Genomic DNA, 12803 nt, shown 5'->3' on the forward strand with positions numbered 1-12803 from the left:
TGGAGAAGGTTTAAAGTTACACTACTGCTAGCACAAAAGCTAAGGCCTCTCTAAGTGAGTGACCATCTGGTGTGGAATTTGGAGTATGTACTCATTCACTGGCAATCTTTTCTTGGCTGTCATTTCTCTTTAGTCACACAAATTGGCCAAGGGCTTGTTGAGCCTGAAAACTAACCACCTACGTTTCCTTTCTCCAGGAATTAACCATCTTCCATCCACAGAGCCTAAACAATAGCCTGTGATTTCCGTGCCCACTGAAACCAATGCAAAATCCTCTTAGAAGGACTACATGCAAAAAAATGTAACATAAGTGGTCCTGCCCCCCTGCAATAGGAATACCCCATAGGGAAATGGACAAGATATGTGTGTGAGGGGCTGCCAGGGTTCACCAGGGACCACAGAGCATATATGCCATTTGTGTTTTGCTGTGTAGAGCTTTCAATTGAACTGTGCAACATCCTTAGGTGATTTTGTGCTTATAACATTAACCAGATCCTTACTGAAGGATCTTTTCTGTGAGAAGGGGCATCTGCCACTAATATTTAAGTTACATATGTTCTTTCTGACTTCTGTCTCCTTCAAGCTCCTTCCCCCTTTCATCTCAGTTCTTTCTCTCCTTCCTCTACCCCGCAGCCAGGTCCTTGCTGTTTGTTCCTCTCTTTGTTTCTGTTCCACATTCAGAAACTGAGCTTCCACTAGGTTGAGATTTTCAAAGTGCCCAAACAGCATAGGACATGTGTTTCCTAAAGGCTTCAAAGAAATCTAGGTATACCTCCTTCTGGCTGCTTTCTTTGAAAATCTCAAGCTAGCTGATGCTTTTGCAGTTTTGTTTGCTTGTTTGTTTGGGATTTTTTTCCCTTCTGTGTGAGCATTTTCTCTTCTTGCCACATGGAAATGATTTTACAGGGGTGGGTAGCCATCCCCTGAGCTCACAGGTAAGGAGAAGGGAGCCTTACCACGTTCCAAGTAAGAAAGGATGTAACTGCAAGAGAAACTGTCCAAGAATAGGAACTAGTTAGGGACATCTTGGCACCACCCACATTCATTCTGTCCCTTCTGACTAGGACTTATGCATCAGTTAATGAGTCTGAAACAACCATGTTTATCAATGATGGCTCTTTTAACTTCAGGAATTATTTCATGCTTTTAGAACCATCAACTACAGTTTTAGTTCCTTTCTTTCAAAGCCTGTCAGCAGGTGTAAATGTGACATGAGTCACTCGTAGTCAGATTTAGGAAGTCTCAGAGTAGATGTCTCACTCCCCATGCACAAAGCAAGGTCTTCTGCACAGGTCTCTTCTCAGTGTGTTGGCTTAGCTCTAAGCTTATACTTTACTTCAACAATTAATGCTTCATGGAGGCAGAGTGCATATGTAACAGCTCATTGTGCTGTCCCCTGCAGAAACAACAACAATATTAAAAAGATTTCCAAATGATTCTGTTCTCAGAGTATGACATTTCTCTGCATGTCCTTCTTGGTTTAGTTTTGATTACACAGGATATGCATATAAAAAGATACTGCTTGGTCCTCCACAGAAATCCTAGATATCATTCTGTCAGTGTTCCCAATTTCTGGTGTTTCTTTTCATAGATGCGAGTATTCCACTGTTCAAACACTGCTTCTCTAGATGTGACAACTATTGAGTCCTCTATAAACATTGAGCTACATTTTCCCATCTTTCTTGGCAAAATTTTCAGGAGAAGAGCTAGGCTGAAAACACTGCTTTCTTCTCCCCTCTCCTGTCAATCAACATATATATATACATATGTTTGGTAATTAATTGTTTTGTTTTGTTTGTTTGTTTTTCCTAGTCATACATTATTTGGAATGAATTTTGTTAAAGAACACAAACTAACATTAGTAAACAGGTTTCCTAATACCAAAAAAGAGAGGAAGCTGATGGAAACAACTGCCTCAGTCCTGCAACGTGCCAGAAGATTGCACACAAGTCCAAGCTCGGCTGGCACTCCTAAATAAATTCACTATTTCTGGCTTAGTTCCTGTCTACTGACCTCAGCAGGGTGAGCTCCTGGGCTGTTATGCTAAAGGAGATCACCACCTTGTCTGTCCTCTATCTAGTGCTGAAAATCTGTGCGTCGAGTTGCACCTGCAGAGTTTTTTTTAGCTGCTGGGATCCCCTTCCTGGGTGTCATAGCCTGTTAGAGCATGTTGTGGTACCATGTGCACTCACTGCCCACACTTAACACAGGAAGGAAATAGGACTATGAAATGTTTTAGAAAGGCTTAAAAACATTTGATGTGGATGGTTCACACCGTCCCCAAGGGGAGAGACATACCTTCGAGCTTACTGAATCCCAAAAGGACAGGAAAAGTTATGGTAGAGGCCATGAACATTAACCTTTCCTTGCAGCAATTCAGGTATGGTGAGAAATGGGCTAATTCAGGTAATCCAGGAGGTTATGAAGTAGGGACATGGTTTAGTGATGGGACTCAGTAGGTCAGGCTAATAGTTGGACTCAAGGATGTTGAAGGACTTTTCCAACCTAGATGTCTATGATCTCTTCAGTAACATTCATATTTATTGCTGACAGTGCAGTCAGCGAGGCTTGCTGTGTACTTGGCTGTACCTACAGAAACACAGCCGGCAGATAGATGGGAATTATTTTTCCCTTTTGTTCACATTAGATAACATCTGGAATACTATGACTAACTTTTGGTCCCTCAATAAGAGAAAGATTTACTAAATAGAGGAGGATGAGGGGAAGGAGAGTCTGGAGCACATACGCTACAAATAAATAAATAAATAAATAGAGGTAACTAGGTGGGTTTAGCCTGTAGAACAAAAGGCTTTTAGGGAACCCGATATCAGCCTTTACGTAAGTAAGGGTTGGTCCTCAAGAAAACAATATTACTATGACTATTACTATTATTGAGTCTTACTGGGTCTTTACCAAGATGCATGACAAGAAGCTGGAAGAAAATGGTTATAAATTGAAAGAAAAGAGGTTCTAACTAGACATAAAATTTACAAGAGAGGAGCTAGGAGTATGGGGAGTGTATAAATGTATTTCTGTGTCCTGTTCTGGGCTCCCCGGTACAAAAAGACAGGAATATCCTGGAAGGAGTCCAGCAGAGGGCCACAAAGATGATGTGGGGCCCAGAGCATCTCCCGTGTGATGAAAGGCTGAGACACCTGTGTCTGTTCAGCCTTGAGAAGAGAAAACTGAGAGGGGATCTTATCAATGTTTACAAATACCTGAAGTGTGGGAGAAAGAGGGATTTGGCCAACCCCTTTTCAGTGCTCTGTGGGGACAGGACAAGGGGCGATGGCCACAAAATGGAGCCCACGCAGTTCTGCACCAACACACTAATGAACTTCTTCACAGTGAGGGTGACGGAGCACTGGGACAGGCTGCCCAGGGAGGTTGTGGGGTCTCCTTCTCTGGAGATATTCAAGGCCCATCTGGGCGCCTACCTGGGCAGCCTGCTGTAGGGAACTTGCTTCGGCAGGGGGGTTGGACCCCATGATCTCTGGAGGTCCCTTCCAACCCCTACAATTCTGTGATTCTGTGATAACGGCCAGTGTAGGCAGAGAGAGGTACATAGTTTACTTTTGCACTAGGTTTACGCCCACCACTTATCATACAAGCGATATCAGCCCATTCAGAACCAATGTTTCTCTCCTGCCTCTCTAGAATTGCACTTTCTGCTTTCATTTGGGTCTTGTATTTTTTGAAAAAAGGGAAAATTCAGATGAGATAAAGAATATTTGCATTTTAATAAATGTTTTAGCTATAGTTTGACCTGCAACTACCCAAAGAATAAAATAAATAAAATAAAATAAAATAAAATAAAATAAAATAAAATAAAATAATCAATAAAATAAATTAAAAAGCACTCTAATTACCATCATTTAGAAATTAGATGCAATGCACACTTGCAGCATAACACATTTCTTCAAAGCAGAAGATCAGCTCATGGGTTACGGCAATGATCTAGCCATTAGCAATTCCTTGAGACATGGCTTTGCCACTCTCTCACTGTAGGAAACTGGGCCAGCAACTTATCCTCAGGAATACAAAGATTTCTGGGGGGAAACCAAAGGCAGCAACTGAAGCTCTGCCGTCTGTCTTTTAGGACAGATTGCAGATTACTGGGACAGGGATTTCTCCAGTTTCTCAGTGGAGACAGTCCTCCTTTACCTCTCTCCCATTCTGCTCAGCAGTCTAATTTACTGTCTGTTCAAAACAACCACAGCAGTACTTCTCTGTCTCAAAGGAGCTCCATGAAATTAGATTCATTAAGCCATGTTAAGTACCATGAGATTCTCACATGGAAAATGTTTCAGAAGTGCAGAGCTCTGTGATTTAACAAGGACACTCCCCTGTCCAACCAACACATGATGCACACTTGTGTATTGTGTCAAACAAACCTTATCTGTTCTCACATTTATGAGATTTTTTTATTTGTCCAAAGTGTTTACTGTGTTCCCCAAACATACACAGACTCAAACAGCCCACATGACAGTCTCAGGGCTGTTAAGAAGAAGGGAATTTTAACCAAAATAGAATAAACCAATGAAATAAATCTTATTACGAGGAAAAAAAAATAATGTCTACAGGATAGGCAAAGTGCTTGATGAGATTCAACAAATCTCCTTCAAAAAAAATCAAAAGACAAACCAAGGATCTCCCAAACCAAGACACAAGGATGTTTCCTACTTGACCCCATCTATCATCTGGACTATGAGATGGATGGAAATTCACTGGGAAAACAGATTTACGTGCTTGAAAGCTGTACCTCATTCACTGCCCCTTGCAGGCACTTATCATGAAGCCATATTCAGTGCTATACACTGGCAATTTGCCATGAGTATTTGTATGGCCCCTTATGTACAGAGCAGCAGCAGTAACAAACTGGAGCCATGGCATTGCGGAGGTGAAACAAGGGCAGCACTAGATCCTTGAAGATGTGGCCCCAGTACTGCCTGTTCCTACCAAGGGACATGTATCACACTGGACTTTCTGCCCTGCTCATGTTGGGGAGTTCCTTACAACAGCTAGGTGTGCAACCATATTTGTTTGGGAAGTGGATGCGTTAGCTCAGGAGAGCGTCCATACCTATAAATCCAGCATCTTGATGACATAGTTTTCCCATCACTCTGGAAGCTGACTATATCAGCATGCTTTGTTCACAGCAAACTGCACAAATCAGTTGCTTTAAAATTGCAGTTAAAGAGATCCAGCCTTATTTTCAAAGGTGCTAAGCATCTGCAAAACCCAACAGTTTCAACAGCAATATATATATATATAGATATAATATATATATTATATATATATAATATATATATATTATATTATATATATATATTATATATATTATATATATATTATATTATATATATAATATATATATTATTATATATATTATTATAATATTATATATTATATATATATTATTATATATAAATTATATATATAATATATATACATATAATATATATAATATATATATAATAATATATATATATATAATATATAATATATATAATATATATATAATGATACATATACTATATATATATATCACATACTGCTTACTTAAGTGCCAACGCATGCATTTCATGCACCATGGGTTGATTAAATTGCTGCCTGGAGGTTTGCCAAAATGGATTATTTCGCTTAACAAAAGCTAGATGTGCACTGCAGTTCTGTAGCACGCAACCCGAGGCAACACAGAGTTACATTGTAGGTATGCCTGCAGTGGTTCAGGCTTAGTACAGGTAATTCTAGTTCATATTATGCTGTCCTGTACTACAACGGTACTCTGCAGAATAGACATAGCCTTAGGCATCAGATCTCCTCTGAACCTGTTGCCTCTGTCTTTATCTTGCTAGTCTGATTTTCAGAATTAAATGTTCAGATAAGCACAGAAATGCCTGGATAGGTGGGACCATTGTCGAACTGGCTGCATCACATAAAAACCCGTGACCAGGACTCTTTTGAAAAATCAATCCTTAAAATCAAAATGCTAAAATATTGCAGGGAAAATAAATAAATAAATACCAAAAAAAAAAAAAAATCAACATCTCCAGAGGAGTTTCTTGATCTGAATCAATACCAGATACAGCTTATCTGAGCTCCATCATCAGTCGTAGCTCAGGGTAACTATCCTCTGTGATTAATCAGGCTTTTTATTTTATTTATTTATTTATTTTTGGCTATGGAAAAACCTACAGACAGCACTAAAGAGCACTGCAGCAAACAACATCACATTAGGAAAGCTTACTTCTCCCCATAGCACAGGAAGCAGAATTACAAGCAGTTTGCAGTGGCCCTAAAAGTATAAAAACCTTCAAGGCACAGGGCCTCATGTGAAATCGGGAAGTAGTTCTGTTTCCCTGTATAGGGGTAGTTTTGTTGTTTGAACTAAAATAAACTAACTAACTAAATAAATAAAAATAGAAAAACTGCTATATTTGTTAGGACTATCTTTTGAGGGGTGCTGAAGGCTTAACTACACACTAAATAACACCACTTTAGGTAGAAAATTGAATTCTTTTTTAGACAAATTGAGGGGAAAAAGTGCAGAATTATATGTTTACATATCCTTGTTATGGTCTAGCTCAAATAAAATAATTCCTGCTAGAATAAACTGAGACAAGAATAGCAATAGCAGCCCACACAGTTCTACAATAAATGTTCTGGAATAGCTACACTGAGGACATTCTTATCACCAAATCAAAGTGTTCTTTTTGAGTGTGGACATGTGAACCTGTGAATATATGGACACAATCAAAAGTTACAGAGCCACAGAGGTTGAACGTCACTCTCAGACTATCCATTGCACCCTGATGACAAGACTCTCAGCCCAACCCATTGCTTTATGTCTGTTAGTTTAAATGACCACAATGAAAATCAAATCCCTCAGATCTAGAAAAAAAAAAATAAGAAAGGAAGGAAGGAAGGAAGGAAGGAAGGAAGGAAGGAAGGAAGGAAGGAAGGAAGGAAGGAAGGAAGGAAGGAAGGAAGGAAGGAAGGAAGGAAGGAAGGAAGGAAGGAAGGAAGGAAGAGAGGAGTTTAATGCATGGTACCACTTGGCAGGGTGGTTAGGAATGCATCAGCTGTTTTCTGAAGGACAGTAACTTGTTCAGCCACATTTCCCTGACATGTGCCTACACCCTTAGGCAACACCACAGGGCATTATCCCAAGCTTCCCATCAGGACACACCATCCAAGCAGTATAGACAAGGCTTTACTTTCATTTAAACTAGAGCAAACTACTCCCAGATGTCTTTTTTACTATGGCATGGCTCAGCTCCCCACATACAGACATCTAGAGACCTAAGATGCCAGCTTCTTGCTGGTGTCCCAGAAGGACAGGAGGATGGAGTGTCCCTAGCTCCCATGTTTCAGACAGTCCAGGGGGCTGTGGAAGTCTCTGTGCACATATGGAAAGGCAGCAGACACTGGTCCAGACAGCACCAGTGTTCAGTGGGAGTCTAAGACACAGCAAGAGGTTGGCTGGATTAAATTGTCTGCATTAAAGACTGAATCTAACTCTATAAAATCCCATGAGACATGGGTCACTGAAAAGCAGTAAAATTATTTGGTTATTTTTACCATTGTCCATTGCTACTGATGTATTATTCTATAAAATTTTCCCTGTTTTACAAACTTTTTTCACAAAAAAAAAAAAAAGTCCTCTGCCTTTTAATTCTGTCTGTGGTCAGGGAAATATTTGGGGGAAAAATGAAAAATTTAATGATTGGTCAATTTTTAATGTTTCCTTTCAGAATCTCAAGTATTCTGTTGCTTTTCAAATGATTTTGTCAAGATGTACTCTAAGTTCAGGTTTAAATTTAATTTACTGGACACAATTTCCATGCGCCAAGAGCAGACCTCCAAAATCTTCCCTTCGTCATTTATGACATAAACATCAGGAAAAAATGCCAGAGTTTTTCTTCATTACTTTCTAGGGACTTAACTGCTATGAGAATAACAAAGTAGGTTTGGGAATGGTTAAGCAAAGGACATAGGAACATATGAGAAAAAAAAAAAAAAAAAGGGGACAACATAAATTAGACAAGAAGGGCAATTAGAGATTTTTAGAAGGTTTTATTATTTGTGAAAAACTGTTGATGACATTGTGCAGCCCAAGAGGTGTACTAGCATGCAAGGTATTTACCATCTCAGGAGGACAGCAGTCAGAACAGTTCAGAAATAAGAGTTTAAAAAAAGTAGGAGAAGTGGAGACTAAGCATATGAATAAGTGAAGTCAGAAAACTCTGTGAAAGAGGAGGCTTGTACATGTGTATCTATGATATTTGCATAAAATTTGCATACTTTACATGCATCTGGTTATTGACTACCTTGACTCTTGGAGAAGAAGAACCACACTATGAAGAGGAAAAAGCACACAAATCCCCAGACCTTAGTAAAGAACACGGGATGAGCCTGAATATATCAGCCATTTTTAAAAAAATTCTCTGTTGGTTTAAACAGACTCAGTTTAACAGAAGTAAAATATCCATTGTAGTCCCAGAAGGATTTTGGGAATTAGGTGGGCAGCAGAACAGCTATTCAGCACTTCCACAGTGCACTGCTCTCACCAGAGTATGTTATCAACATCTTCTATCAACATCCTTAATCTCTAATTGTCCAAACACCTCTTATTGAAAACCACTATTTTCTGCCTTTCTCTAGATTTTTCTATACATTTTTTTAACACTATCCTTTAAAAATCCGTGTTCTCATTCTTCCTTCCAGGTGGCAAATTTGCTCAGACTCTTCCAGATCCCCCAGATAAGCTATGCCTCCACCAGTGCCAAGCTGAGCGACAAATCCCGCTACGACTATTTTGCGCGGACAGTGCCGCCCGACTTCTACCAAGCGAAAGCCATGGCTGAGATCCTACGGTTCTTCAACTGGACCTACGTGTCAACAGTTGCCTCAGAAGGAGACTACGGGGAGACAGGGATTGAAGCCTTTGAGCAGGAAGCTCGCCTCCGCAACATCTGCATTGCCACCTCTGAGAAAGTGGGACGGTCCAACATTAGGAAGTCCTATGATGGTGTGATCAGAGAGTTGCTCCAGAAGCCCAATGCCAGAGTGGTGGTGCTCTTCATGCGAGGTGATGACTCTCGGGAGCTCATTGCAGCTGCCAACCGCTTCAACGTTTCCTTTACTTGGATTGCCAGTGATGGATGGGGAGCACAAGAGAGTATTGTCAAAGGTAATGAGCACATAGCTTCTGGGGCAATAACCTTGGAACTTGCTTCCCATCCGGTTAAAGAGTTTGACAGGTATTTCCAAAGCCTCAGTCCTTACAATAACAGGCGTAACCCTTGGTTCAAGGACTTCTGGGAGCAAAAATTCCAGTGTAATCTCCAGAACCGAAAGCCACATAAAAAGACTTGTGACAAGCACTTCACCATCAACAGTTCCAATTATGAACAAGAATCCAAGATCATGTTTGTTGTGAATGCTGTGTATGCGATGGCCCACGCCTTGCATAAAATGCAGCGGACTCTGTGTCCAAACACCACCAAGCTCTGTGATGCCATGAAACATCTGGATGGCAAGAAGCTGTACAAAGATTACCTCCTGAAAGTAAACTTTACAGGTAATAACTATGCTTTCAGTATGTACGGAATATCACTGTAATTAATGAAACGTTCATTGGTCACAGTAAAAGCCAGCTGAATTCCCAGTAGCCCCTAATATCAGAGTTCAAGCCAGGGCCATATCCAGTCAGAAACACTTCTATCAGAAAAAGAGAGAAAGAAGAGGAGGGATAGGGAGCATGATGAGGACCCTAAAAAAAAAAAAAAAAGAAAAGAAAAAAGAAGAAAAGAAAAGAAAAAAGAAACCAGTTTTCTTGCAGCTTCCAGCAGAAGGAAGAGGTGGAGGTGGCAACAGTTGGTCTTGGAAATGTTACCCTCCATCCTCTACACTTCTGTACACCAAAATCCATTTCATTCATAGCCAATTTGTCTTTTGCTAGGCATGTCTGGAGGCCAGTGACCATTTCACCACCTGCTAAGCTGGGCAACAGCCTGCTATGCCTATGCCAAGAGTTGGCCTTCTCTTTATCATTTGTTACGAGACGTTGCATAATAGTTGGACCCTGATCAATGACCAGTGTCCCTGCAGTAGTAAAACAATTCCTGCCATAGAATTAGATCAGTATAAAATATTTAAATATGTGAGACAGAGCCATTACCTATGTTACAGATCTCCATGATCTTTAAGCTTTATGACCAAGTACAAAAAGCTAGATTAAAGGTTCACAGGTGAGTTGTGAAGAGGGAGTGGGTGATCTGGTAATGATGTTTGAAAACCCTTATTTGAGCATTGCATGCCAGACACAGTGACACCTAGCCCAAGCAACATTATGTTTGTATTTTGTCTGCTCCTAAAGACTGCTATATGAGAAATAGTTGAATACCATCTCATATATAGATGCATAGCCAATGTACATATATCACATGAAGTACTGTAATTGTATTTCAATCATTTATTAACTTAACGTGTCAAAGAAAACAGCAAGGGACAACCTTTTAGACTTAGACTAAAGAATAATCTTTAGACTAAAGAATCAACCTTTTAGACCTTATGGAAAATAAGAAGTAACCACCATTTCTCCTCCTCTTCCATACCACACAATACATAGGAAATATTTTCTTATTTGTTTGCACTTATCCTCAAAGATACTTGAATGTCCTGAAGTTGCTGAAACAAAAGGGATTTAGGAGCACTGCAATTTACAGGAGCTAGGTACTAACAGGTTGATTAGAAGGGATGGCAGAGGTGAGCAATGCCTCAGCAGTTCTGCCCCTGCCAGAGACAATTAGGGTAGTAGCAGCCTACCCAATCCAGTACATTCAGTCAATTCAGTAACTTAAATGTTTAAAATTTTGAAACATTATCCAGCATTTTAATGGGTTTAAATGTATACATTCTTTAGAGTCCAGCTTTAGTCTGTTGCTAGACAATCTTGGTTACAATACATGATTAATAATTTTTCTACCATGCAGAGTTCCTTAAGCACCCAAACACTTTCCCTCTCAACATTTAGACATGAAGTCAAAATATTTACATTTATGTTTGTGATTGACCAAAACTCCAGGCAAAAATTCATTTAGATACAGTCAGAAATTTTCATTTTAATTGTGACTAAAATATATTTTATACTTTTTATGAATTAGAAGTTGAATCTGTCCAAGCTAAATAAATAATAACAATAATTCAAAACGCATCATTTTGTGACTTTGGAAACAGAAGACTATTTGGAATTAAGTGAATTATTTTAAAAGTCAACATGGAAATCTTTGAAACTCTAAAGAGCTTTAGTTTCTATTAATTTTCATTTTCAATTTGTAATGTTGAAATTCTAGTGAGTTCTTTTCTAATGGTATTGTTCCATATGTATTATTGCTAGCTTAGAGCATGGTTTGCTCACCTCCTTTTTCTTTTTTATGAGTTCTTCCATTATAATGTGAATCCATGTTTTTAATGTCTGTAATTTTTGAAACCAGATGACTGATTCCAAGTAGTGAAAGAATCAGCAAGTTTCCAAACACTTCTCTTCAGTAAGTTGTGAAATTTTAATCCACACAAGTTTTGTCATTGATTTCCACAAGATGAAGAAATCACCTTTGCTCTTTTCTGGTTGAAGAAAGTCTCTGGGTGTGTTGTTAATGCAATTTCAGGATCCTCCTGCATAGTACATTTGGTCAATGATCAAATGATCAGTGCACAGAGAGGGTAGTGCGGATGCTATCAGCCCATCAGCTACACTAAAACCAAATGAGATTGCAGCTTTTCTCACCTCTTTAACACAGTTTAATGCACACCAACCAAAAGGAATCAGGAAATAAAGAGAACAAAAGTGATAACCATGTTTGCTCACCCACAAATAACTATTTAAGAAATGTCTCCTGTTCTGAAAGCAACAGGTACAGACAGATGTGCCTCACATGCATAAACCTGCAGTAGGTATCACCTTGCAACTTAGCATGAAAATATCTGACATTTAAGAGGCCCTGAATATGTTCTCCTTGCTTCCCAATGTGATGGTGTACTTCAAAGACACCAGTCAGGGCAAATGACAGGGTGCAATTATATGATTGGTGTGAGACTATGCAATTTTAGACACTTTTTAACCTTCCACACTTTAACTAGTTTTAGTCATTCCCCAATTATAGTTTTCAGAGAGGATCAGCACTCACAGAGGGAGATCCGTCCCACGTGAAATATGATTTGCCCCGATATCTCTTTCAACTGACTACAGAAGGAGCTTAGAGCAACTGAGATTCCCATTTACTGTTTAGCTGAAAGCCTGAGGTAAGCCTCTCAGGCACAGCAATAATGGGATCTGTAGAGAAATACTCAGCATCAGCTAATAGCATGGTTGGAGAATAGGACTAGTCAGGAGCTGTGCACTTCCATGCCACTGCTACCACTGACATGCTGTGTGACAGGTATTTCAAGAACATCTCTGGGATCCTACTTATTTCTCCCTTTTCTTTAAATTGAAATAACTCCATGGAACTGTAATGTGGCACAAAGGCATGCTGAGATTTCATTCCTTGTTGTCTGTGAGATACACTCAGCACTTATTTTTCTTGCAAGTCAATAAGATGCATGTGACAAATACGATATCCTGAATATTTTCTGTAAGGGAAAAAAGAGCTGTATAGACCCAGTCCCCAGTTCCAGCAGCAGGATCTGAGAACGCAAAACCCAGCCCATGGATAAACATACTCATTCTCTGCCTGTTTGGACTTTCAAAGAGATGTAGGCTGGTTTACTTACTTGATCTTCCTATGCTCTTTGTT

At 39.5% G+C, this 12803-nt stretch overlaps 1 protein-coding gene across 1 annotated transcript in view; it reads left to right on the forward strand.

Moving 5' to 3' along the window:
- The window catches only part of GRM3 (glutamate metabotropic receptor 3), a gene marked incomplete at both ends in the record, with an annotated part of 45436 nt that overhangs the window by 4176 nt on the left and 28457 nt on the right, over positions 1-12803 (forward strand). Inside the window, one exon of the mRNA XM_084305742.1 lies at positions 8731-9586. Within this exon, the coding sequence (XP_084161868.1) occupies positions 8731-9586 (856 nt within the window). The remainder of the gene's footprint in view (positions 1-8730; positions 9587-12803) is intronic.

This window comes from Netta rufina (genome assembly GCF_964035555.1).
Source record: "Netta rufina genome assembly, chromosome: 1".
In the NCBI taxonomy this organism is placed as follows: domain Eukaryota; kingdom Metazoa; phylum Chordata; class Aves; order Anseriformes; family Anatidae; genus Netta; species Netta rufina.